Here is a 25,530-nt window from a genome sequence, read left to right as displayed (position 1 = left end):
GTTTGGTATTTTTCTGTGGTGGCAAATACAGCGAACTTCTGTGCTCGTCGCATTTGGTCACATTGGTGCCATTTTACAGCGGCGTCAACATCTCTGCGCACATTTCGTAAAAATATCGTATATATTAATATTAAGACGTTATAAAGTATTTAGCGCTTTGCAATTGCAACAAGTGAGTGGTAATGAGGCTGTTTACAATTTGTTCAAACGCACGCTAGCATCGCACAGCACAAATACGAACCTTGTTTCGTTTCCGTCCCCTAGGCGTTCCATCACAACAGTGCCAGGAATAGCCCATAGTAGGCTAACAGAAAGCAGCGCAACAGCGACGGCAGCAACAACAGCGCAACAGCAATGGATGTTGTTTGTGTAATTGATACTGTTGTGGGCGATCATCTGGAGGACCGTCTCTGTGCCCTCGAGGAGGTCAAACAGGCGGTGCAATCGGCGGGTGCCAATTTTCATCGAGTGCAGGTGCGTACAACAACTGTTATACAATAATTGAGTTGAATTCAATTGAAAACGGTAATTGTTTGCATATATTAATTGCAGTTTGAGCGATTGGATTTTGGGGAAACAAATGTGACGGAAACATTCATTGATGCCGATGTTGCGGTTATCGATTTAAGCATATTAACCCAACAGCGTCCCTTGTCCTATCATTATGGAGTTCGCGAAAGTTGCGGAATGAAGGAAACAATCTTAATCTACAACGATGTGGAGTCCAAACAGACGCTCAGTCTCAAGGTGTGTATCACGAAAAACAGGTGTGCGTGAGTGGGGCTTGATTAACAAAGATCTGTGTAATAAAAAAAAGGGGTAACTGCAGGTAAACAACAACACAGCATAATCGACACTGTTGCCGATAAGATAATAAGCAATAAGCATTTGTTTTAAGTTTTAAAACAGCGCCCCAAACGCAGCAGCCACTACTGTATGTGTGTGTGTGTGTGTGTTTGCTGTTGAGCTTCCGTTCTGCTGAAAACGTTATTATATTTTTTTGTTTTATTTTGGCCGCCGCAGCACGAAAAGTAAAAGCATTAAAACAACATCAAATGCACGGACGCCAACGCAAAACAACAAAACAACACGCACGCCGCGCACACACATACAATCGTGCACGCTAGCAAGCACACGTATACAAACAAACACACAGACAAAACAACATAAACAATCGAAGCGCCTCTTGCAGTTACAGCGGCGTCCATAAAACATGTCTGTCTGAAGATTGAATTTGCTTACAGCAGCATCCAACAATATAGTCCAAGTTAATTATAACTTTGTTTCTATATTCTTATTTTTATTGCAGCTTTCATGTGCCAACTACTTGTTTCTTAGTTATAAGCTCGATGGGGAGACCAACACCTGCAATCTTACAAACCAGTCCAGCAATAAAGAGCCGCCCGCCACATTACAGTCGCGTCTCAAGCGCAAGCTGCAAGATGTCGAAATACAATCAAAGTGAGTAACACACAATAAAGTAATGATGAGTGTCGTACGTTTAACTCGCACCTTTTATTTATGTTTTGATTGCAGGGCGCATATGCGTGAGAAATTTCTCAGTGACCTCAGAGCTTCTCGGGAAGAGCATGGAGAGCATGGGATCGCCAAAATGAAGGAGATTCTACATGGGGTAAGATAAATGTATATGCAAAGATTATTATTATTTATTTTTGTCTGTTCCAACTATATTAAAGTCGTTAATTGCATCCACAGTTAATTGCAAATATAAGATAAAATAAGCCCAAACAAAATTTTTTTAATGCATCACTTTTTAATGGTGTGAAATTATAGACACTCTATTTATAAGACTTTGCAATCGCAATGAACTAATTAAGATATTTATGTTTATTTTCCTTAGATGCGCAAGCGTCTGGATGATCCCCATGTGCTATCTGTTGAGGTGCTGCACAGTTTTATGTTCTCTCTGCGCGATGTGCAGGACTATGATGCAATGGTGCGACTGGTAAACGATCTGAAGAACATACCAAACACACGCAAGTATGTGGAGACAGGCAACATGAGTTTCTTATATGCATTCGCGCTAAATCGACGCAATCGACCGGGCGATCGAGAGAAGGCGCTAGAATCATCACTGAAGGCTCTGGAGAAGGAAGTGAATCATTTTCCCGATATGCTGTGTCTCTGTGGCCGCATCTATAAGGATATGTTTGTGGAGTCAGACTGCACCGACACGAAGAGTTTGGAGAATGCCATCAAATGGTATCGCCAGAGCTTTGAGGTGCAGCCCAATGAATACGCTGGCATCAATTTAGCCACACTGCTGGTAATTGAAGGCAAGGAGTTTACCAACACAGTGGAGCTGCAGCACATTGGCATGACGCTCAACAATCTCATTGGCAAGAAGGGCAGCTTGTCGACGCTCAGTGGTTACTGGGATGTGGCGACATTTTTCGAGATCTCTGTGCTGGCCGAAGACTACACTAAGGCAATACAAGCAGCTGAATGTATGTTTAAGCTAAAGCCACCGGTTTGGTCGCTCAAATCGACCATTGGCAATATATCGTTAATACATCGTTTCCGACGCAAGCCCGAGGATCATCAACTAACCATTGAAGAGCAGGCTTTTCAGTTTTGGATGGACTTTTTCCTAGCGGCCATCAACAAAGAGATTAATAGCATACGATTTCCCATATTGGTAGCTATAACAACAATTGCAAAAGTTATTTATAATTACTGTTTGACTTGTGTTCCTTGCAGATTCTGGAACCCAACAAGATTTATATGCCCAGCTACGTAACTATGAATATGGATGCCGATGAGAAGTCAATACAAATTGTGAACATTTGTCTGGCGCACTCGAAGAATGATTGCAAGAAGCTGCATGACTTTCTGTTCGTGGCTTCCAAGATCAAATCGGTCAGCCTTTATAAACGGGATAATCTCTGCGCGTATCTCTATGTACATCACAATTCGGATGATTTTCAAATCTACTTTCCGTCCACCGAGTGCCGACAAAGCTTTTACGATCGCATACTAGAAATGACTGCTGATCAGCAGGTCTTTGTCAATTTGCAGACTGACGAGGCGCAAATTGAGGTGAGTATCTAAGAACGAGAGAATCACTTTTTGTCTAATTATTAATTAATTTAATTGATTGCAGTACGAATACGATTACAATGAACAGAACAAAAAGATAACGCTGGGCAAGGGAACTTACGGTACTGTGTATGCGGCGAGGGATAGACAAACCCAGGTGCGCATTGCTATCAAAGTGGTGCCGGAGAAGAACTCTCAGGATGTGCAGCCGCTGCATGAGGAGATCAAGCTGCACTCACAGCTGCGTCATCGCAACATTGTACAGTATTTGGGATCACGTTCCGAGGATGGTTTCTTCAAGATCTTCATGGAACAAGTGCCTGGTGGCTCATTATCTGATTTGCTTAAGACGAAGTGGGGCCCACTCAAGGATAACGAGTCCACAATGGCCTTCTACTCCAAGCAGATATTGCAGGGTCTCAAATATCTGCACGAACAGGATATTGTGCATCGTGACATCAAGGGCGACAATGTGCTGGTCAACACATATAGCGGCGTCGTGAAGATCTCTGACTTTGGCACCTCCAAACGATTGGCACGCATCAATCCCATGACCGACACGTTTGCAGGCACACTGCAATATATGGCGCCCGAGGTTATTGATCAGGGCGTACGTGGCTATGGGCCGGCAGCTGATATTTGGTCTTTTGGCTGCACAAATGTCGAAATGGCAACCGGCAGTCCACCTTTCAGTGAGCTGGGCAATCCACAAGCGGCCATGTTCAAGGTGGGATTCTACAAGAAGCACCCAACCATACCCGAGGAAATGTCACCAAATGCCAGGAACTTTATATTGCGCTGCTTTGCAATTAGCGTTCAGGACAGACCGTCTGCCTCGCAGCTGCTTGAAGATCCATTTCTACAAGAGTAAATACTGCCACTTAACGAAACAATTCCATTAGCATAGTGACCTGACCTCTTCTCCTACAGCAAACCTCGCAAGCCAGTGAGACCCGTACTGCCCATTAGTACCTCCGAGTATGGTCGAAGCATATCCGTGCCAGCAGATCGTTTAATACAGAAAACAACACCGCCACTGACTTACAACACCACATCGAATACGCCTACAACGCCGGATCTGGAGTAAGTTACTGTCTGTTTCTTCTGCTTAATATTATATAATGCTAAAAAAAAAACACTTTTTGCAGAGTTACACTCAGCACATCTTCAGTGGACATTATTGAGATGGGTACCAATCACATCGAGCGTCGAAATTCATCAGGTTTTCTGCTCTCACCGGAAATTGAACCACTGACACCTTCACTGCGCACCAGCATCAGTGACACGAGTGAAACAGATGGTTTCTATCGCTTGAAGAAAGACTCGCAACGGCGCACAACGCTGTCCAAGGTGCTGGCACTGGACGAGTCAAAGATCTGTGAACTCTGGGAGAAGAAGATCAATGCGGATCAGAACTCTATAGCCATACATAAGAGCGATCTGGAGGTGTTGATACGTGGACTTCGCGACTACATTATGAGCGAGAATGAGAAGCATCTGGAGGCGACCATTAATGAACTGAAACTGAAACTCAATAACGATCCGGTGGCGTTGGAATATTTGCATTTGGCACTGTACTCATTTCAGGATGCGGTTGTTTGTGCCTTGCGCTTGCATTGCATTAAACCGCATTGGATGTTCGCGTTGGACAATCTCGTGAAGCGTGCTGTGCAGGCGGCTATTACCATATTCTCACCCGAATTGGGTGCCAATTTGGCCGATAAGGATCTGTCGGGCAATGACGACGATAGTGTGCATAATGCACATGCATCCATCGATAGCCAGGAGAAACAGGCCATTGGCAGCAGTGCTGCAAATCCCTTGCCACAGGCTGATCAACTCGACGGTGTTGGCAACTCTATTGAGTGTGCGCGCATCTTGCGCGATATACGTGACAATCAAAAGCAACTACAGCTACAGATTATGGAGCAGAACCGACAGAGTCTGCGTGCTTTGCACAACATCAGCCAGGAATTGGCACACATCTATATGGGCGGTCGGAAGCGTTTGAGGTAAGCGAAAGAAAAGAAAATAGCGTCCACTGATGCATTGAGTTGACCAGCTTCCATTTCAGGCGCACCTTTAACGGCTTTAATAAGAAGTGCCATAGAATGAGTCCCAGTGGAGCTGGAAATGTTGCCGCACGCCCATCGATAAATACGAATCCACGACGCCAACTTGCCAAGCACAATTTTGGTCTGCATGAGATAGACGAGCAATTGGAGCAATGGTTGTCCCAGCATGACATTGATGATTTCTCAAAGACACTCATTCTAAATGAAGGTTTCACATTTGAGGATTTCATATATAACATGGAGAAGTTGGACCTCATGCGTCTGGGATTAAGGTAAGGAATCCATTCATATAAGATATCACTTTAAATTAATTGTCTTTTCATACTTAGGGTTGGCATCGAGGTGCGATTGTGGAAACTCATCATACAGGAACGGGCCTGCACCTCAGAATGCATGGATGGCCCAAATAGTCCCACAGAGTCATATCACAAGCCGGTTAACAATAACACCATAACAACGTGTGCAACAAAAGCTAAACGAAGCGAGAGTGAATACGTCTCGTGCAGTGAGTGACTAAGCCGCCCGGTGAATTAAAAAATCTATTTGGAATAGATGGATTTAAAATATAAAGTAAAGAAGGAGAGAAGAGATGTGCATACACACATACATCGATTGTTTTTGTTTTTACTGATTCTGTTTAATTGTATATGTTGTCTTTGTGCTAATACTAACAGTTGCAGCCCTTTAGAAATAAGCTTAAAGTTCTTCAATGCGTGCGAAAGTTTGCCTTTAATTAACTCTAAATGTTAACTTATAAAATGAAATTTAAGTGCCTTTAAATTAAAAACCTGAATAAATATATTGTGAAAAGCTTTGCAATAATTGCATAGATAAGAAGAGAGACAATTTAATTTTTTTTTATTTATTTAAAATGTAAGTATTTTATAAGTAAGTATTCCTTACATTTGAAATTCGACTGCTTTTAACATCAAACTTATTGCTTTCCCGAAAACTGAAACAATTATGTAACTTTTCTAGTTCGTTTGCCTTTATTTTTTTTGTAGATTTTTTAGTCTTTATTGACATTGCAGAAGATTGATTTTGACATAAGTTAGTTAACATTGTTTTGTTATTTAACAAATTGCTATTATTGTTATTCGAAAGCGTTTCGTTCTGTTGCTGCAGTTGTTCTTGCTGTTGTTGTTCTTTTGTATTGATATTGATGTTGTTATATTTGTTGCTGTTGTAAGTAGAAGTTGTTGTTGTTGTTGTCGTGGTCTCTTATGCCTTGGATTCGGCTTCGCTGGCTGTCGCTGTGGACTGAGCATCGCTGGACTTGCCATCGTCCACCTTGCCAAAGACGCAGCATGGGCACTTCTCCTTCAGTGCCAAGCGGTACTTGGGATGGCTGCAAATCGAATTGAAAGTCAGCTCTATCTGATCCAAGAGTTGAGTGTAAAAGGAACTCACCTGATGCCGTATACAATTGGATTGTAGCAGGCAGCCGACTTGGCAAAGCAGGCGCCCCAGATGGTGTTCAGTGGTGTGAGACCCTCGAACTTGAATAGACCCATGCAGTTAATGACCAGATAGGGTGTCCACGCCATGAACCACAGTGTGATGGTGACCAGAGCGACCTTGGCCAGTTTGCCCTCAGCGCTCTTCTCGGCATCCTCGGACGAGCGCAGAGATTTGACGTTCATTTTCTTGGCCTGTTCGCGCATGGCTTTCTCGTGGGCAGAGACGGCCTGTGGATCGCAGACGTTTGATCAATGATCGGGCAGTATAGATATTGTCGATAAACTTACGGCAATGATGAACCAGTAAGAGTAGCAGATCAAGAACAGAGGAATATAGTAGACGAAGATCGAGTAGAAAATCAGATATGAGCGTGGATTCCAATCGCGTTCCAAGTAGTCAATACCGCACGATGTCAGATTACCCTCGGGCACATACCTAAACCGATCGATAACGATGTATTATAGCAATCAAATGCATTTCACGCCTCTTGCATACCTGCTCCAGCCGAAGGCGGGCGCCAAGCACCAAATGCTGGACATGAACCAAATGTAGGCAATCTTGCCCAATGCCAGCGGTATTGTCATGGGGCGGCCGGCCATGCCCTTGACAATCACTTGATAACGATCCAGCGATATCATGCACATGGACCAAATGGAGCTGCAGCCGAAGGCAGAGCCCAGACCGGCATAAATGTCGCACATCATGGGACCCAGCACCCAGGTCTCGAAGTACAGATTGATTCCCATCATGGGCGTATTGGTGATCATGATGCCAAAGTCGGAAATTGCCAGATTGATGACCAATAGGTTAGCAGGCGTGCGCAACGATTTTGTTGTGGCGAATATGTAGATCACCACGCCATTTCCGCACCAGGAGATCATGCCGATCATGATCATGTAGGCGGTTAGGATTTTCGCCCAGATGGGATCCATAGCGGGAAACTGATTCCAATATGGGCTGATTAAGTGCGCCATATCGGGTGTGACCTATGATTTGGAGAGAAGCTCGCATTCAAAACCAAGCACTTGGGCGGAGGATCATTCTTGATTTGCACCTTACCTTGTCTACTACTGATCCATTGGACAGTGGGGCAAAGTGTGGCCCCAGCTGTGTGGCAACTGCTGCAAAGCTGTGCGAAAAGGATTCAAACAATCAGACATTGCCTGCAGAATGTTAATTACACATGCAGCCTACCTCTCCATATTTGTTGTTGCTTATAGACTTTTGTATTCCGATCTAACACTATATCCGGGCTAACGCTTTTGCCAAAACTTCTGCGTTACATAAAAAGCTGCAAGTTAACACTTTTAAATTTCAAACACTTTTTACATAAGATTCGGACTGATTTGATTTTTGTTTTTTTCTGAATATTTCACTGGAGCGGACTATTCGCGGCGATTGGTCGTGGGAAACCTGCGTCTGTGCCTCTTGCAACTGGCGTTTTTATACCCAGACGTTGCACTTACAAATTGAATTAGGCGCCAAGCCAAGACATTGTTCCACTCAAAGAGCCTAAAAATATCGGCGTTAACAGTTTTCGGCTTATAACATAAGCGTTGCACAAAGCACGAAAATAAATTATAACAAAATATAAAATATTATATGCGCTTGCAACAATGACGTGAAGACGCGGCACAATGTCAATAGTTATATTTCTTGTAGTATTTCAAAGGTTTCCAAGCTGCACATTCTATATACCATTTCTTTCCTCCATTTCTCGTCTCATAGCTAGCTAATGACCAAGTGGGCGGCTCGCTTGAGCTGACATTGTGCCACAAATAGAGACAATTTAATATGTCAATGCAATGTGCAAATATGAAGTGCAGAAGCAATCAATAAACATCAACAAATCGCAAGCCTTGTTAAGAGCACATTGACTCCACGGTGCGTATGCGTAAGCAAAGACAGTAACTGATTGCGCATACGTACTGTGGGTTCTCCCAAATCTTTTTAAAGTGTATTTATCTTCTTATCGATCATATTCAAAATACATTTTTATCGATTTCATTTGAATTCTGTTCATGACTGTAATTAATTTTCAATTAACTTAAATTGATTACGGTCGATGGTTTAGTATGTTTTAATTACTTAATTTTTGGTAATATTCCTACTTACCCACAACATTCCTTTCAGCTTTTCAATTGTTAATGTTTTCGCTAACTATTTTAATTAACGTCCAATTTAAATAAATCATTAGTAAATACAAATAATCTGATTTGTATTTTGTAGATAATGGTCTAAAATAAACTCTTGTTTAGAGATGTTGGGAGATTTGAAAGATGTTGATATTCATCTGTGCTTTAATTTAGTATCACAATATTCATATCTATTTGGTTCTCAATCATATGCTCTCTATGATATAATTTAAAATAGTTAATTAAAAGATTTTGATCTGTTTCCATCATTGAATTTGAATTGTGTGTAATAAATTGCTTTTAAATGTAAATTTGTAATACCTTCAGCTAAATTTGAAGAACAACCCTCAGAATAAAATAAATAATTATCGATCAAACGCTTACTACATAACATAACATTCAGATTTTATTTTTGCATTAACTATTTATTTATTTATTTTTTATTTGTAATATCATCAATACAATTATCACCATATTTTCAATTCTTTAATTCCATAATTCTTAACTGTAATAAATTTTTATATGAATACAAATCTTTTTTAATAATGTTTCACTGTGGATTCACTTATGATTATTAATTTTTGTTTCAATCTAATTCCCACGATATTTTGAATGATTTAATTTGAATTGTTGTAGATCATGTCTGTTATAAATTAGGAAAACCATTAGCGATTTGCCATATGTACGTATATTTGATGATCGAGCCGAGACGCCTGCATTGAACGTAAGCTGCTTATTCATCCATTGTCGCAATTGATCTATTCACACTTCAATTGTGACGCTCGTGTTCCATTGTTTACGTGTTGTCTCACATGTCAGATAGCGTCTAAACAAATGACTGAATAAGTGTGCGTCTGTGTGCGTATGTGTGTGTGTGGCCCATGTTGAGGGTGTGCGGGTGTAACATTTGGCGTGGGGTTTGGGCTAAGCATTAAAGCTGTGGCATTGTCGAGTCTTCTATTTTGGGAGGGGGAAAATAAAGATCTCTGTTTGTTTTATGCATAGCAAAACTCAACACATTCATATAAATTGGGTCAACGCAAAGCTCCAGAGTCTAGAGCTAATCTTCTTCGTTCTTCGCGTGACGCCCTTATATGGTTGTGGAACGCGAGAGCGGCAAGACAGCTAAACTAAATAACTGTCAATTTATGAGACAATCAACATGTGCAAAGGTTGAGATCTTTTGGTTAAAATCAATTACCGCAAAGCAGCGCGAAAACACTGAAAACAGCGAAATGAGAAATGAGAAACGACGAATCGAAAGACGGCGCAACAACATGCAATAAAGTTAGAACAAAATGTAAACCGGAAGCTGCGCACCGTTGATGTTCATCGTCATCGTCAACACAGTAGCTGCAACATTTGCGGTTAACCCTCCCCGACATGTCTGAGCTTGTCTGTGCCCGTCTGTCTCTGTCTGCCTCTGTTTGCATGTGCAAAATTGAACAGCAAACAGGTAAATAATAGAGATGCCTCATCATACAATTTATATGACAGATGATCGCACAGAGTTCGAACATCATTTCAGGTTTCATTAAACAAACAATGGCGCCCACCTGCAAACTGAATATAAACAAAATACTACACATAATATATGTACAAATAGAGCCCAACAAAAAATACCTAAAATACAGCAACAATGACTGCAGCAAACATTAGCGATACTCGTCGACCTGAGGCACGACAGAAATAAGTAATTTGGCATTAGCAAAGCGAAATAAATGTTTCAGGTTTTATTCCTCTTCGTGTGCCACACAAAAAATAATCGAGTGAATATTGCAAGGCAATGCTGATAGACAAATGCCCTTTAATAATCATAACATAAATTATGCTTTTATAGCTAACAGTTGCACTGCTTGCCCTACGGGTAAAATTAGGAGATAGTGACCAGTGAGCAGGCTTTCGCCTTCATGCAAGCAGTGCACATCGTAAAAGCATTTGCAGCTGCAAGCTTACCTCTTCATCATACCCCATTCGCATGCTTTGCTTATAATTAACAAACACCTTTGCTGTGATTTGCGTTGTTGCTTTTGTTGTTGTTTTCTTTTTTTGTTCGACAGCGTGTCGTGTGGGGGTACGGCAAGTGTTCTGCGTCTGCGTTTGCGTATACGTCTGCTTCACTGTCTGCGTCTCAGTGTGCGTGTGCTGTGTGGGGGTAAGTTAGAGAGCAGCACGCTGAGAGCCATAAAGTGAGTGACGAAGCAAAAGAGAGAGCGAGAGCTGCTGCGACTGTTCTTGCTCAAAGAACGCCAAAGTAATGGCGCTGTTGGCGCTCTCCTTAGCACTCGTGTAAATGGATGTGTGTGTGGGAGCGCCCTAATCGTGTGCTCTCTCAGTGTCATTAGCTGCAGCAACAGCTGAGATCATTTCTACTTCGCACTACACTCGCCAACTGCGACAGCGGCTGCGCCGATGGCAGAGGCTGCGACTGCGACAGAGGCTGCTGCTGATGCTGATGTTATTTTCAGCGGCTAGCAGAGCAGCCAAAGATTTACAGTAACAACACGAAGCTAATCAACAGCGCTCGCGTCCGCGTGCATTGCGCTCGGTAATTTTGTGAACGTACACGGCAGTATTTTTGTTAAATTTAGCACCCCGGTCAGAGATTCCAGAAGATTTTCCGCCAAACTTGCCAGATGCGAACCAACACACATGTACTCCGGGTATCGTGTGTGTGTGCGTGTTGTTTTCATTTTGAAAACTAAAAACTGCGATTCGTTGTTAACTTTTTGTCTTTTGCGGCCAATATGAAATGTCAAATTGCAAATTCCTATTAACCTTTGTTTAATTAATTAATGACGAAATCCATCCAAACGCGAAGCGCGTCATCGTGACTGTCGTCAGCGTGCGCACGCCTTTGGGGCATAAATGCAATTAAATCATTAATAAAGTCAGACAAACATCAAAATATACTCGATAGCGCCGAGTCGCTGTACATACTCGCATTTGAGTATTCTCGAGTAGATACATAGCTACATACATGCTACATACATAGACAGACTCAGCCTCAACAGCAGCGGCAACTACTTCGAAATTTATTTTCGAATAAATAGTACAAAGTTGAAGAAGCAGCAGCAGCCGCAGCCGCAGCAAAGGCGACTACAGCAGCCGCCGCTACACGTAAAAACAGCAAAAACGCCCCAAACGGGCTAAGGGGAAGACTTTTCAATTTTCTTACGCGTGCACAGTGTGCTGCACTCGATGGGCATTGCTTGATTTGTGAAAATGCAAATGAGTTTTTCATTAATTGCTACGCCTAGCCAGACACAACAAGGCAATTGCTGATCGTTTATTTACCAATCTAATGCTGCTGAATACTTAGCATCTAGTTGTTAATAATAGTTTAATGCTTAAGTGGATGTCGCACCTTCACTTTTAGAAATTACATGCCTTCCATCAAGAAATAAATACCAAATACTCAAGTCAAACGTTTTGATTTAAATTCTCACAAAATGTATATTTTATAATTTTACTCTGCTCTCATTTTGTTTCCTATCAAAATATACTGTTTGTTAAAAGTCATTATCAAATATTCTCAGCAATTAGTATGATTCATATATTTAAAGAAAACAATCAAATTTTAGAGTTGAGCACGTGTTCTTTCAAAATTTCTGTAGTATTCAAAAAAAGCGATTTGCCATCGATTTAGAATCAGTGTTGTGCTCTGTGTGCGCGTTTTACTTATTGAGATGATGATGCCCCGATCCCGATGTTAATGCCGCCGTATTTTTTGTATTTTTGTGTGTGCGTCTCCGTCTAGATCGCCGCATTTTCCGTGTTCGTGTTTGTGTGTGTGTGTGTGTGTTTCAGCAACTGAAATAAACGAAATAGGAAATTTTGGTATTTCTTTTATAAATAGATTTCGCCATACGGAGAAAAGTTAAGACGAGGAAAATGTGAAAAGTGAATGAAACGCACGAAAATTTGTTAAAAATCAAAGCGAATTACAGCCCACAAAAGCGGCCACAACGTGAATTGTTCGAAAAATGTGCAAATTGTGTGTGAGTGCGATTGAGAATTAAATTGATTGCCTACTGAGAAAGATATAGATTAAATGCAATCTACTCGCATTTTGTATAATCAACTAGACAAAGGCTAAACATGTGAATTGTGGTTGCACATTACATTGTGAATGCAAAATAAATAATTATAGCAGTGTGAAGCATATTTTCTATTTACAAAACGTACAAAATGCAAGCGTCTTCGACGACAACAACAACAACGACGACCAAAACCAAAAAGCTCAGCAGTAGCGGAGGCAGCGGAAGCGGCAGCGGCAGCTCTGGCGGTTCGGTGGCCATGACGAGTGCCAGCAAAACAACAACGACAACAACAACGACGACAAACCGCAAGCCTGCAGGAGCCGCCACCAAATCACCGAAAGCTGCGCCGGTCGCAGCGATCAGCAACGATGCGCACGCCGAGATTGCGGAGCTGTCAAAGAAGATCAGCGAGCATGCCGATGCCATCTATCAGACGTGGAGGAGCCGCGGTCTGCCGCCCGCGCAGCTGCTTGAGATGTACACAAATGCCGCGGCCTCGGGCGACTTTGCGGATGTTGCTGTTGCAGCTGCGACAGCTGCAACAACGGACATTAGCAGCGCCGAGGGCCTGCAGAAGATGGTCACCAGTTTTGTGAACAAAGACAAAGAGCAGCGCGGCAAGAATGTTGTTAAAAAAGCATCGGAAGTGGGCGTGGCTGTCCAGTCAATTGGCAATGGCAAGCTAAAGAAAACAGCGACAACAACAGCACTAACCGGAGCGACAACAACAACGCCGACAACTGGCACAAGCAAAGCCAGCAAACCGAGTCAACAGCAGGCCAGCGAGCAATCGTTGCAATCTCCCAAAAAAGTGGCAGCAGTGACTGCCAGCAAAACGCTGCCCGATGTGAATCTCAATTATGACATCGATTTGCATCTGGATGTTAACAATTTGTCGCAGCAGCAGACGCAGCACTTGCTCAAAATCAGCGAGTTGCTGCAGAAAGAGGCAGCCGCCGCAGCAGCGGCAGCAGCAACAGTTGCAAGCACAGGGTCAACAACGCCTACTAAGAAGCGGCAAAGCAACAGCAATGGTAGTAAGACCAGCAGCAACAGCACTACGCTAATCAATAGCAACAACAACAACAACAACAAGTTAACAACAGCAACTCAGAACAGCAAGAAACTGAGCAAAGCCAGCAGCAACAACAACAACAACAGCAGCAGCAACAGTCACGCCAACAGCAGCAGCGAAAGTGCTGGCGATGCAGTTGATGCACCTCGCGTGGGCGTGGCTGTGACAGTGACAGATAAAGGCGCCAGCGAGCCCACGATCAGCAGTCGTAAAGTGAGCAAAACCAAAGAGAACCACAGCGAACAACAGAAGCCGGCAATGGCGAATTCGACAGCAACAGCAGCAACAACAAACATCAACAACAATATCCACAACCAAAGAAAAGCCAGCGATCACGAGGAAAACAGCCAATAGTCGAAATAGTAGCAGCAACAGCAACAGCAACACTGATAACAGCAACAGCAACATTGTGGCGAACGCAAAAGCAACGGCAACACCATCGGCAACATCAACAGCAGCAGCAACAGCAGCAGCAACTACAATAGCAACAGTTGGATCGCCAGCGACATCGGTGGACACAACGATGCCAACGTTGAATAAAATCAAACCGACGAGCGGCAGCCGAGCAGCGCTCACCAATGGCCAGGATAAGAATTGTAATAATTATACACATTGAATGTGAATTGAGTGTATGAAAACATAATCAAGCTGACGCTCATCTATCGTTGCCATCTATCTATCCATCTCCATTCCAGTGGGCAGACCAATCCTAACACGTGGTTCCGTCGCCGAGCGCGTGCTGCTCTTTGAGAAGCGTCCGGATGTGCGCAACTCGTTCCTCGACATCAAACGGCCTGTGGAGGCGCCGCCGAAGAGTCTGCTTAAGGTGAGTTGCCCCTAATTCCTCAATTCCATAAACAAACCATAATTTTTGGAGCGAATTCCGTCCGTCTGACTGCAATGTTTGTGTGTGAATTTTATTCAGTTTGTTATCTAACAATTGCAAATAGCAAATGCAAAATCCCCACAGCAGCAACAATTCGTGTAATCCCTCCCCCATCAGTTCACCTCTCTCTCTCTCTCTCTCGCTCGAGACAATCAGCAATTAAAAAAAAAATATATCGTGGCTGGCGCTGTTATCGTGCCGCTGTAGCATCATTGATTGATTTAAGGTTGCCCCAAAGAGACGCTGTCGCTGCCAACAGAGATGAGACTGAGGCAAAGGCAGAGACAGAGGCAGAGAAGAGGGGCGAACAATACATTTTGAGCAACATTATTGCCAATAGGCCAATAGGGTTATTCACTTCACGTGTGGGTTCAGCTTTAGTCGACTCTTTTATTCAGATGCAAATTCCAAACGATATCAAACACATAACTCAGATTATGATCGAGCCATCGTGGGCGTTGAAGTATTTTTATGTCATCTCCAAATTTGTAAAAACGTTTGATTAGAGTTCAGCTTCAATCAGCGCAACTTTATAGATTTCATTTTCTTCAGATTGTAGTTGTATTTTTTATCATTAAATCTTGTTTATTTTAGAATACCAAATTATTAAACATCGATAATTACATTTTGGTATATTTGGTGTTAAATTTTATAGTAGCTCTTTATAATTATAGTGTTAATTCAATAATTATTTCACCTTGACTGCATTAAGTTGCCTTTAACTTAGTGAATACCCCTACTGAGTGTGCATATTCTCGACTACAAAAACAACCAAATCAAGCACTTGCGATCAGCACGATCGTGCATAGGCAGAAAAAAATAACAAATAAATAACAAACAGAGGAGTAAAAACAGCCCAACAACAAATAGAACAAAAGCACATGATTATTTAAGCAATGGAAAGTGCACTTTTTGCCGTGTTGTATTGTATATTTTGGGGAAGTTTTTATTTAATTTTGTTTAATTATTTAATTACATCATGAACGCGAAGAGGCAACCGTATTTAATGGCATATGTCTGACAGCAAATTATCTGCTTTACTCATTGTATCCTCGCCCACTTTATTTAGTTTCATTCTGAAATTCCGTCCACATTGATTTGTTGTACTTCTCTTCTCTTATTTTCTCTCTTTTTGTATTTTATATTGTTTATAGTTTCAAAGTAAATAATTGCTAAAAATAATCCACAACTCTGTCGGCAATCAATTGTGCGATTAGCTTCAAGTCTTGTTCTTTCACCTCTTCTAGTCGTATTTATTCAACAACTATGCGTATGCGTAATATTTTGTTTGGCTATCGAGCGAATCCATGCGTATACGTAATATGCGCATATGCTCAGTGCAATCAAGCATGAATGTGTGCGTATCTTTCCGTTGTTCCGTTGTGTTTGTATTACTCTTCAGATTAATATTAATGTTGTCGTTGACAGTTTTAAAATCATGAATGGTCTGTGCGTAGTTCATATATTCGATATATCTGATCTGAACAAAAACGAATAACTTAATTATATGCTTATAAGGAATTGTTGGAACAAAGAGCAGCTAGATCAACAAAAGATGAATATTAGTGTATTCTCTAATTGAAAGTTCCATCACAAAGCATTAATTTAAAAGAATTTTGAAAGGAATTCAAATTGTAAATTCTGAAATTCTAGTCTAAAAAAGAATCCATTTAAATACAAATTAATGAAATAGATAAATGTTCAATCTGACACCACAATTCAAGTAGGAAATAATTAAATTACTTTATTGTTGTAATTTAACTTTTAACATTGCTGACACAATCTCACTTAATTAAAATCTCACTTAATTAAATTTCATTTGCGCCAATTAAGACATTGTACATTTGGATTCAATATGCGCATGAGTTTAGCACAATAGCAAAAAGCAAATCAACAAAATTATTGCTTCGCTGCAATTCCAATTCGTACGAAATATTCCGGTGTTATTGATATACACACACATAATCAGATACTATATTCTACACACGATAGTTCGGAAATGAAATCGAAAGAGAACCCACACAAAATATTAATATGTTGCTAACAATTTGTAGATTAAACAAAATTTCTTTGCATAAATTTAAGCAAATGAGACAGATGAGATTGCTCAACTAGTAGATACTCTACATTATTTGAGTGGGAACAATTTGTTAAAGAACGTACTTAGATTCCAAACGTTCATACCCAAGACTGTCTAACCTCATTTGCAGTTTGTTTATTTAAATTCATTAGCATATTTAAGAATAAATTTTAAGGGCTGTGGCAATCGAGCGTTGCAATTGAAAGCTCAAAAATGTGAATTGTAAACAGAAGAAAACTTGGCAAACATTTGAGAATAAATATGGAATTTTATTTAGTGATGCTTTGCCTCAACCAATCCAACCCAACCACATGGTTATATTGTACGCGAATGTGTGATAAATACTATAATAAGCTACTTATATACTACATTTTATTAAGAGACCTGTGGAACGTTTATATTGTTTATATTGCAGGTCAAATTGCACGCGACACCGCCGCCGCCGCCTGCACAGGAACAGAACTCGTTGCAAAAGGAGATTAGAAGCTCCAAGAGTGTCTATATACCCAGGTAAGATAAATGTTTCCTCAACGAGAAATAAATGATTATTATTGCTCGATTGCAGATTCTACTTTCCACATGGCAAGCCACAGCCAACGATTGCCATGGAACGGGTTATTCGCGGCATATTGTCCGCCTTTGATAGCTTTCCCAACAATCAGGTGACCAAGGATGAGCTGCCGCGCATCCTGAAGCTATGCGGACTGCCCTTCTATTGGCGCATGCCAGTGATGATCTTCTGTCAAGCGAGCACCACGGGTCTGGTCGAACGCCAGCGTTTTGTGGAGTTTTGGAAGCAGTAAGTCGTCGATGCGTCTCTTCTTAAACCACTTGATCAATGAACTGTCTTCTTTGGCGGCAGGATGAATGTATATTGCCATGAGGCTGCCTCGAGATTTGTTTACATTTTGTCGCGGGGCCAACGCTTTCGTTCGTATATTGTGCCCGATGATCTGGTGCCATTGGTGCAGGACGTGGTTGACACGCACCCCGGTCTGGCCTTTCTTAAAGAAGCAACCGAGTTCCATTCCAGATACGTGCACACGGTCATCGCACGCATCTTCTACTCAGTGAATCGCAGTTGGAGCGGCAAGATAACAATATCGGAGCTTAAGCGATCCGATTTACTGGAGGTGAGTCTTGCAACTCTTTCGATTCAAAGTTAAACACAACTGTAGCATCAATTTGCTTGGATAGATGATCAGTCTGCTGGAGGAGGAGGATGATATCAATCAGATAATGGCCTTCTTTAGCTACGAGCACTTTTATGTGATCTATTGTAAGTTCTGGGAACTGGACAAGGATCACGATTTGCTCATCAATCAGGACGATCTTGCCAAGCACAGCGACAACGCTCTCTCCACACGCATCGTTGAGCGCATATTCTCCGGCTGTGTGACACGCAGCGACAACAAAAAGTCCCCTGAGGACGAGCCAAAGATGTCGTACACAGAGTTCGTGTGGTTCATTCTCTCCGAGGAGGACAAACGCACGCCCACAGCCATTGAGTACTGGTTCCGCTGCATGGATATCGATGGAGATGGTGCTCTTTCCATGTACGAGCTGGAATACTTCTATGAGGAGCAGCAACAGCGCATGGAGGGCATTGGCATTGAGTGTCTGCCATTTGAGGATTGCCTCTGTCAGGTGAGCTCAAACTCAATAAGAATTGATAAGGCTATAAATCAACTCTTCTCCCTTGTTTTTTTAGATGCTGGATATGATTAAGCCTGCGAATCGTGATTCCATAACGTTGGGAGATTTGAAACGCTGCAAAATGACGCACGTATTCTTTGATACGTTCTTCAATCTAGAGAAATATTTGGATCACGAACAACGCGATCCATTCGCCGCACAGCGGGATGAATCAGTGAGTATTCATTGCCCCCTGAGATTTGCTTCCGTTTCGAGTGTATTTATTTGCTATTATTGCGTTTTCAGAATTCGGATTGGGATCGATTTGCGGCACAGGAATATGAACTGCTTATATCTGAGGAGAATGATTGAAGCTCGTTTGCCAAATTCGGTTTTTAACAACTTATACATAACATACAAACTCATATCTACACACACAAACATACTCATTCATGACAAAACATATTTATTTACTTACAAATTTTTATACAAATTTATACACTACGTAAACGAAAAAGTCCAAGAAAAAAAAACCCAAAAAGAAAACTATTCTTTTAGTGCAAATGTGCAATAAAACTTTAAAACTATTTATTTATGCTTCTTTTCCGTTATTCAGTCATAACTATTTAATGAAACAAACACATAAGTAGTATTCGCGTTTTTGCTTGAAAACTGAACTGAATATCGGAACACGCCAAATTGAGAATCAAACACAAAAATTGTTTTTTTTTTTTGAGTAGTAAACATTAGTCAATTGAATTTGTGCAAATTTTGTTTAGTTGAAATATGATAAATAAAATAATAATAAATTTTGTGAATTTTATTTTAATATAATTGGGCGATAATCCTCAAAAAAAAAAACAGCAAGAATGGAATTACTTAATAGAAACTACATTTTTATGAATTTTACTAGTGTGAAAAAATGATTGCAATATACTTTTGTACATGATGAATTGAATAGGTAATAATTAAAGGCAATTAGCCTTAAATTTGGTTTTTTATTAACTTATTTTGAACTCTTTTTTTTTTAGTTTTGTTTAATTTTTTTTTACAACTTAAATTAGTTAAAAATATACTTTGCTTTTCTTTGTATTCGTCTTCGCTTTAACACTTTTAGCTACGTCATCTGATTCGCCTAATTTATTTGCTTTCTATACATAACTTTAATTGAAATATATATATAGTATTTATGCAGTTCACGCAGCGCCAACTGATAAGTTAGATTAGATATTACATCGGATATTAGAAAAATGTTTTTTCTTCGCATTACAATTCTAATTTATTGTTTTTTTTTTATTACAATTGCTGGTTTGTTACAAACGGTTCTTGAATGGTTGCGATGCAGATACAATCTACGCTGCTCGTCAGTTATTAAATCACAGGTGAATATGGGGTGATATATATTGAATTGTAATTGTTTATAATAATTGCGCAAATGCCATTCAAAAATTCAATTCTGCAGGAGGCGGGTGTAGGACGGCAGGCTACGTACCGACCAAAGTATCATTTAAACGTGACTAAAAATAATATAACATGTTAATGATAATGGAGAAGAGCTAAAGTAAATCAGAGTTTGTTTTAAACTCAAACTCAATATAAAGCATTTTAAGCAAATATGTGAAGAGGATCAAGAGTTTAAATAAATGAAGCACAAGCGCATAAAAAACGAGAAAATCGACAAAAACTTTGCACTACTACAAATGTTGTGTGCCTTTGTTAAACGCCTGTTTTGTATTCTTTTGTTGCTGCTGTTTTGCGTTTGCTTTTACTTTAGTTTATGTTTTTTTTTTGGATAGGCGGCGCATTAGCTAATTAATTTACTGTTTAATTCGTACTTTTTCACTATTCTCAAAGTTCTTATCATTATCGTCGGTGGGCTCCGAGTCTGGGGTTTCGCTTCTCTCCATGGCATTAGTATCAGTAGATCGGCTGTAAATTGGTTTATCGTTGCCTTTCACATAATCTGCGGTTATATGCACGCTCGTTATGTCCGAACCAGGGACAATGAACATGGGATCCAAAAGAAGTTGCTCCTGTAAAATAAACAGACTATTAAACACTGCCACAATCACAAAGTTTTGTCAATATTTGATACCATTATGGAGCGTAGACCACGTGCTCCCGTGTGTCTTTCCATTGCTAATGAGGCAATTGATTCAACAGCTTCCTCGGTAAATGACAGATTGACTTCGTCCAGTCCAAGCAATGCCTTGTATTGCGGCACCAGAGCGTTGCGTGGCTCAGTGAGAATGCGCACCAACATATTAACGTTTAAGCTGTGGAAGGGCACAATGACCGGAAAGCGGCCAACGAATTCCTATTGACAAGACACACATATTGTTTAATTAGCTCATTTTATGAGGAACTGCTTTTACGATTACTTACGGGTATCATGCCAAACTCAACGAGATCTCGCGCCTGCACCTTGGTCAGGCATTTGTCACGCTCCTCCTGATCATTGTCCATTGGGCTCGCTGCCGATTGAGCGGCCCGACGACCAGATCCGCTTGTCGAGGGCATGCCAAAGCCCAAATACTGTAATAAGACATTGTAATTAAATAATTTAATAGTTTAAGTGTAACAAAGGAGAAAGTACTCACCTTCTCGTTAAGGCGACGGGCAATCAGACGATCGAGACCCGTGTAAGCCCCAGAAGCCACAAACAGAATGTTCGTTGTGTCCACCTGTACAGTTTCACCACGTAGCTTGCGTGGAGAGTTACGTTCCGGCACATTGACCACTGTGCCTTCGAGCATCTTCAGCATGCCCTGTTGCACACCTTCGCCGCCCACATCGCGCAGCTGATGAATTCCCGGCACGGCGCCAATCTTGTCTACCTCATCCAGAAATACGATTCCAGTTTGAGCACGTTCCACGCTGCAATTAAAGAAAGATAAATAGACTATCGATATATGATTGAATTTTGAGACTTACTTGTAGTTGGCGTCCTGCAGCAGCTTTGAGATAACACTCTCAATATCCTCACCAACATAGCCAGCTTGGGTGAGCGTTGTGCAATCGCAGATGGCAAATGGCACGTCCAAGCAGCGGGCAATAGTCTGGGCAATCAGTGTTTTGCCTGACCCCGTTGGACCAAGCATTATTATGTTGCTCTTCTCCAGTTTCACGTCGTTGTTCTGTTTATCAAGTATCTCCGAGCCAGGACGATGATCTCCACGTGGTATCGACGTATTGCTGCTGGTGTGGAGACCGAGACCGGACCCGGTCAATCCAGCACCACCACCCAAGCCCATCTGAGCCGGCTTTGGAGGCAATTCGCTGCCCGGTGTGCTATTCAGTGTGTGACCAATGCCGGTGATATGCAACAGATCCGAACGTGGTATGCCATCCATTCCACCTGAGCCGCTGGTAGCACTCTGGTTTTGCTGCTGCAACTGCGGCAGATTGTGATGAATACGCTTGTAGTGATTGTAGACAGCAACCGCCAGCACTTTCTTGGCAAACTCCTGACCCACAACGTGCTTGTCCAGATACTCCATTATCTTCTGTGGCGGCGGCGGTGGCTTGCGCTGATTCTTCGGCTCCTCCTTGACACGATGCTTTGTCTCCACATCCGACAGCACCACGAAAAAGTAATTGCACTTGGCGCACTTCACGAAACGTGTCGAGCTGACAAAAGTTTCCACCTGAGTGCAAGCGCTGCCGCACTTCGGACACGCCAGAAACTTATCGTTTCCGCCGGTTGTGTTTGCGCCGCCGCCACCGCCACTCGCCCCCGGACCACTTGCTTTAGCGGCACCACTTCCATGTCCGCCGCTGGCACTGCTGCTGTTACTACTGCTGCTGCTGCTGCTACTGTCGCTGCTACTGCTGCCATCGGACATCGTTGTTACACCATTCGTTATGTCAATGTAAGCGGGTATCGCCATCACTGGCTCAATCATCATCCGCCTGTTAGCGGCAAGGTGCCGTGTGGCCAGGTGAAAGTGTCGAGTGCATCCCGTGCTAACTATCACACATCTTGCTGTGTGTTGTGTGTGACTTAAGTTGGTTCCTGTAATAGCAAGAAGAAAGAGAGAGTTAGATAAGTAATAAACACAGTATATATCAGTTATATACAAAAACCAGCTTATGTTATGTCATGAAATGCGATTTTCTGTGTTGCATGTTCATTTAGTTGCATTCAAATGTATTCCACATTGATTATAACTGTAATAATTTTATATTCTATCATAATTGAAACATTTGTGATTATATTTTGATAATACTGAACACTTTAAAATATGATAAATGTTAAATCAAATCAGACTTTAAAATTATATTTTTTAAGTTTATTGCGCAGCTTTTGATGTCTATCAAAGAGTTGAATTTAGACTGGATATAATGCAATATTATTAAAGCTATGATGAATGTAATACCAAATTTTAAATTTTTGCAAAATTAGTTATTTATAAGTTTTTTTGTGCAGTAAATATAACTGGGAAGTACAATTTTCTGTCATATTATAATGTTACTCTATACCATGTTAGCAATTCTTAGAAATTAATTTATAATTTTCGTAGACAACAGATTAACAAACTCTTTGACAATCGAATCGTTTATCTAATATTTATCTACGGGGGTTCACGTCTTTCCTTGCCAACTTCACGGCCAATTAACACATATGCAGCTACATAACAACTGACTCAACTCATTTAGATCCGATTTAGCTGACACTTTTAGAGCAAAACTTGACTTGGAAATTGTCAACAATTGAACATAATAAGCATTATTTACTATTTAATTAGCAATAAAATAATACTTGTCATATTCGTAATGCTATTATATTATTACATGTAATTACAAACAGAAGGGAATATAAACTAACTGCCAGCCATAATACAGTTACATAATATGCGTTAATGCTTGGCTTAAAAACATATTTTTGAAACTAAAAAAAAGAAAACCTTTTCCTCACAACCATTAAGTTACTTATGCTTTTGACTCGTAAAATAGTTTATTAGCTATTAACAACAGATGCATGAAATGACTGAAATTACACCTAAACAAAACGTAAATTTTTCCAAAAAACCACAAAACTAGTAAAATTGCTTTAGCTAGAAGTGTCGACTACAAAATACCCTCTATTGGTTTGTAACGCAAAAAAATTTCTTCTTTTTTGAACTATCTTTTTACCCAGATGGGCTAATTTTCTACAAATTTGTGAGTACGCAAAGAGTATATATAGATTATACATTATTATTACAATAAAGCTAGATCTTGGCATTACAAGTTATTCAAGGTATTTGAAGTTTAGACTAAATAACAAAATATTCTATTATTTGTGGATACTTGCGATGAAGAGCGTGATGTCACAAACTTGGTTTACATATGAGTTCAGGAGTCTACATAACGAATGAATGTGTCCAATTTTAAAGGGTATAAGTTGCCAAATAAAAAAGGCCACAAATCAACCGGCTATTCGTTGCGTCAAAGTAGTAACCGCAATTATTAAACCTCGCACACATTTAAAACAATTCAAGTTCAGTTCAAAAACGCGGCCACTGTCTGTCTGTGTAAACAAGTAATCGAAATAGCAACAAATCAATGCTACGTTTTCTGATTGCCGCCATAACGTAATATCTTTCCGACTAGGCCAAAGCGCCGTAAAGCTGACCTTCGGCACGGGCTGTTTGACATGAATTTAAATTAAACCCAAAGCCAAAAGCCAAAAAGAAAAAATAACAACAAAAACAATCAGAGATCCAAGTTGGGTCCATACACCGAGAATTAGCTGCATTGAAATCGAATTACGACCTTCATCAAAGCCAAAAAATAGAGAGAGATAATTAGCCGAAAGAGAATGGGATTGAAAGTCAAAGTAAACTTCGGTCATCAGCCGAAGACTTTGATAAGCGAGAGCTTTGCATTCTGTCTCAATTGGACAACAACATCGAGTGTAAATGCAGGCTTTATGTTGTTTTTATAGCTGCTTTTCTCTGTCCGATCGTAAGTTCACATATACACACACACTAATGGTACATTCAAGTCTGTACATATGTTTATTTGCGTGTATGTGCTACGTGACGCCCGCTCTCCTCAAATGACGCAGTTACGTATGCGATTTTGCACAACAAGCACAATTGTGATGTGTGAGTGTGCCCGAATGAGTTGCAGATGTTACTACAATTCCCCCCGCCATCACACTATCTCTTACCCTTTGTCCATATTTTGTATTTTGGAGCCAGCAAAAGAATGCGCCGCACCATGCTCATTCTGGAGCTCTCTTGCTGCCTGCTATTACGGAAATCTCAGCTGGCGGGGCCCGCTCACACCTCACACTCTTCTTGCTTCCTTCCTTCAGCTACGATGATAATGTTGTATATGTGTGTATGTGTTGGCAGTCTCTCTGTTCTGGACTATTTTGACAAGCAAATAATGCTGATCATTCGATTTGATTTTGGTTTTGCACAACTCTTGAGACAATGTTAGTTTTTTTTGTTTTGTTTTTCACAAAATATTGTAATTTTCAGCAACTTCTTCGGGCTTGTTATACGACGCAATTGTTACTTTTTTTTCGCTGGTGCGCTGCGGGTTTTCTGTGTGGAAAATGTGAATAAAATAGATTGCGCTCGGCGCTTTGCTGTATCTCTGCACTTGCTGGTTTGTTTGTGTGTGTGCGTGCGTGTGTGCCGTGTACGAGTGTGTGTTTTGGTTTTCTGATTTCTTTTACACGCTGATTCGTGCGCTATAGCTGCTGCTTCTTCTTGATATTTCGCTATTCCCTTGCATGCGTGTACAAAGAGCTTCAAATTCAACAATCCATTGCACAACTCGAATTTAATAAGCGAGAACTCCTCAAATAAAATGCAAATATTAAATTCAGCGCAATATTTTAACCGTAATTGTCCAACGTGTTTGCGCTAACAAGTTCACATAAAATACAACAATGCGCCCGAGTCAGCTGTTCGCTTTAATAACAGCTGTTGTGTGTTTCTTCTTCTTGCAAATGCCTTGCACCGTGGTACAAACAATGACACTAACCAACCAAAAAGGTAAACATAAGGCTAATAGAGATACACAATGAATTTGGACTACTTTACGGCCGGAAAATGAGAAATGTAATAAAATAAATTTGAT

At 40.9% G+C, this 25,530-nt stretch overlaps 4 protein-coding genes across 7 annotated transcripts; 2 read left to right on the top strand and 2 right to left on the bottom strand.

Annotated features, from left to right (window-relative positions):
- Positions 1–54: 54 nt before the first annotated feature.
- LOC117576189 (mitogen-activated protein kinase kinase kinase 15) lies at positions 55–5,985 on the top strand. Of its 4 annotated transcripts, none has more exons than XM_034260778.2 (12): positions 55–172; positions 265–474; positions 553–747; positions 1,310–1,461; positions 1,537–1,633; positions 1,862–2,659; positions 2,722–3,060; positions 3,125–3,927; positions 3,991–4,143; positions 4,209–5,072; positions 5,123–5,407; positions 5,465–5,985. In XM_034260778.2, the coding sequence occupies exons 2-12, from the start codon at positions 355–357 to the stop codon at positions 5,646–5,648; spliced, it is 3,990 nt and encodes a 1,329-aa protein (XP_034116669.2). In that variant the 5' UTR covers positions 55–172; positions 265–354; the 3' UTR covers positions 5,649–5,985. The 4 variants fall into 4 exon arrangements, with proteins under 4 accessions (XP_034116669.2, XP_051863998.1, XP_051863999.1 ...); XM_052008039.1 differs by having other exon boundaries at positions 58–179; XM_052008038.1 differs by having other exon boundaries at positions 57–474.
- A 111-nt stretch (positions 5,986–6,096) lies between these two features.
- Positions 6,097–8,022, bottom strand: LOC117576191 (opsin Rh1). Its single transcript, XM_034260783.2, has 6 exons — positions 7,791–8,022; positions 7,656–7,725; positions 7,092–7,582; positions 6,884–7,031; positions 6,546–6,823; positions 6,097–6,483 (listed from the first exon to the last, which is right to left on the bottom strand). Exons 1-6 carry the CDS (start codon positions 7,796–7,798, stop codon positions 6,357–6,359), a joined length of 1,122 nt encoding a protein of 373 aa, XP_034116674.1. The 5' UTR covers positions 7,799–8,022; the 3' UTR covers positions 6,097–6,356.
- A 4,226-nt stretch (positions 8,023–12,248) lies between these two features.
- LOC117576190 (serine/threonine-protein phosphatase 2A regulatory subunit B'' subunit alpha) lies at positions 12,249–19,041 on the top strand. The gene is made up of 9 exons (XM_052007346.1): positions 12,249–14,105; positions 14,161–14,445; positions 14,545–14,675; positions 17,231–17,325; positions 17,381–17,614; positions 17,678–17,948; positions 18,013–18,462; positions 18,527–18,685; positions 18,757–19,041. Exons 1-9 carry the CDS (start codon positions 12,923–12,925, stop codon positions 18,820–18,822), a joined length of 2,874 nt encoding a protein of 957 aa, XP_051863306.1. The 5' UTR covers positions 12,249–12,922; the 3' UTR covers positions 18,823–19,041.
- Positions 19,042–19,403: 362 nt separating this feature from the next.
- On the bottom strand, positions 19,404–25,488 carry LOC117573844 (ATP-dependent Clp protease ATP-binding subunit clpX-like, mitochondrial). Its single transcript, XM_034257312.2, has 7 exons — positions 24,608–25,488; positions 21,385–22,465; positions 21,051–21,327; positions 20,836–20,985; positions 20,546–20,767; positions 20,286–20,483; positions 19,404–19,967 (listed from the first exon to the last, which is right to left on the bottom strand). Exons 1-7 carry the CDS (start codon positions 24,663–24,665, stop codon positions 19,935–19,937), a joined length of 2,019 nt encoding a protein of 672 aa, XP_034113203.1. The 5' UTR covers positions 24,666–25,488; the 3' UTR covers positions 19,404–19,934.
- Between the last annotated feature and the right edge of the window lie 42 nt (positions 25,489–25,530).

This window comes from Drosophila albomicans, chromosome 2R, assembly GCF_009650485.2.
Source record: "Drosophila albomicans strain 15112-1751.03 chromosome 2R, ASM965048v2, whole genome shotgun sequence".
In the NCBI taxonomy this organism is placed as follows: Eukaryota; Metazoa; Arthropoda; class Insecta; order Diptera; family Drosophilidae; genus Drosophila; species Drosophila albomicans.
The sequence above is the reverse complement of the archived record's forward strand: the minus strand, read 5'-3'. Positions and strand labels throughout refer to the sequence as shown.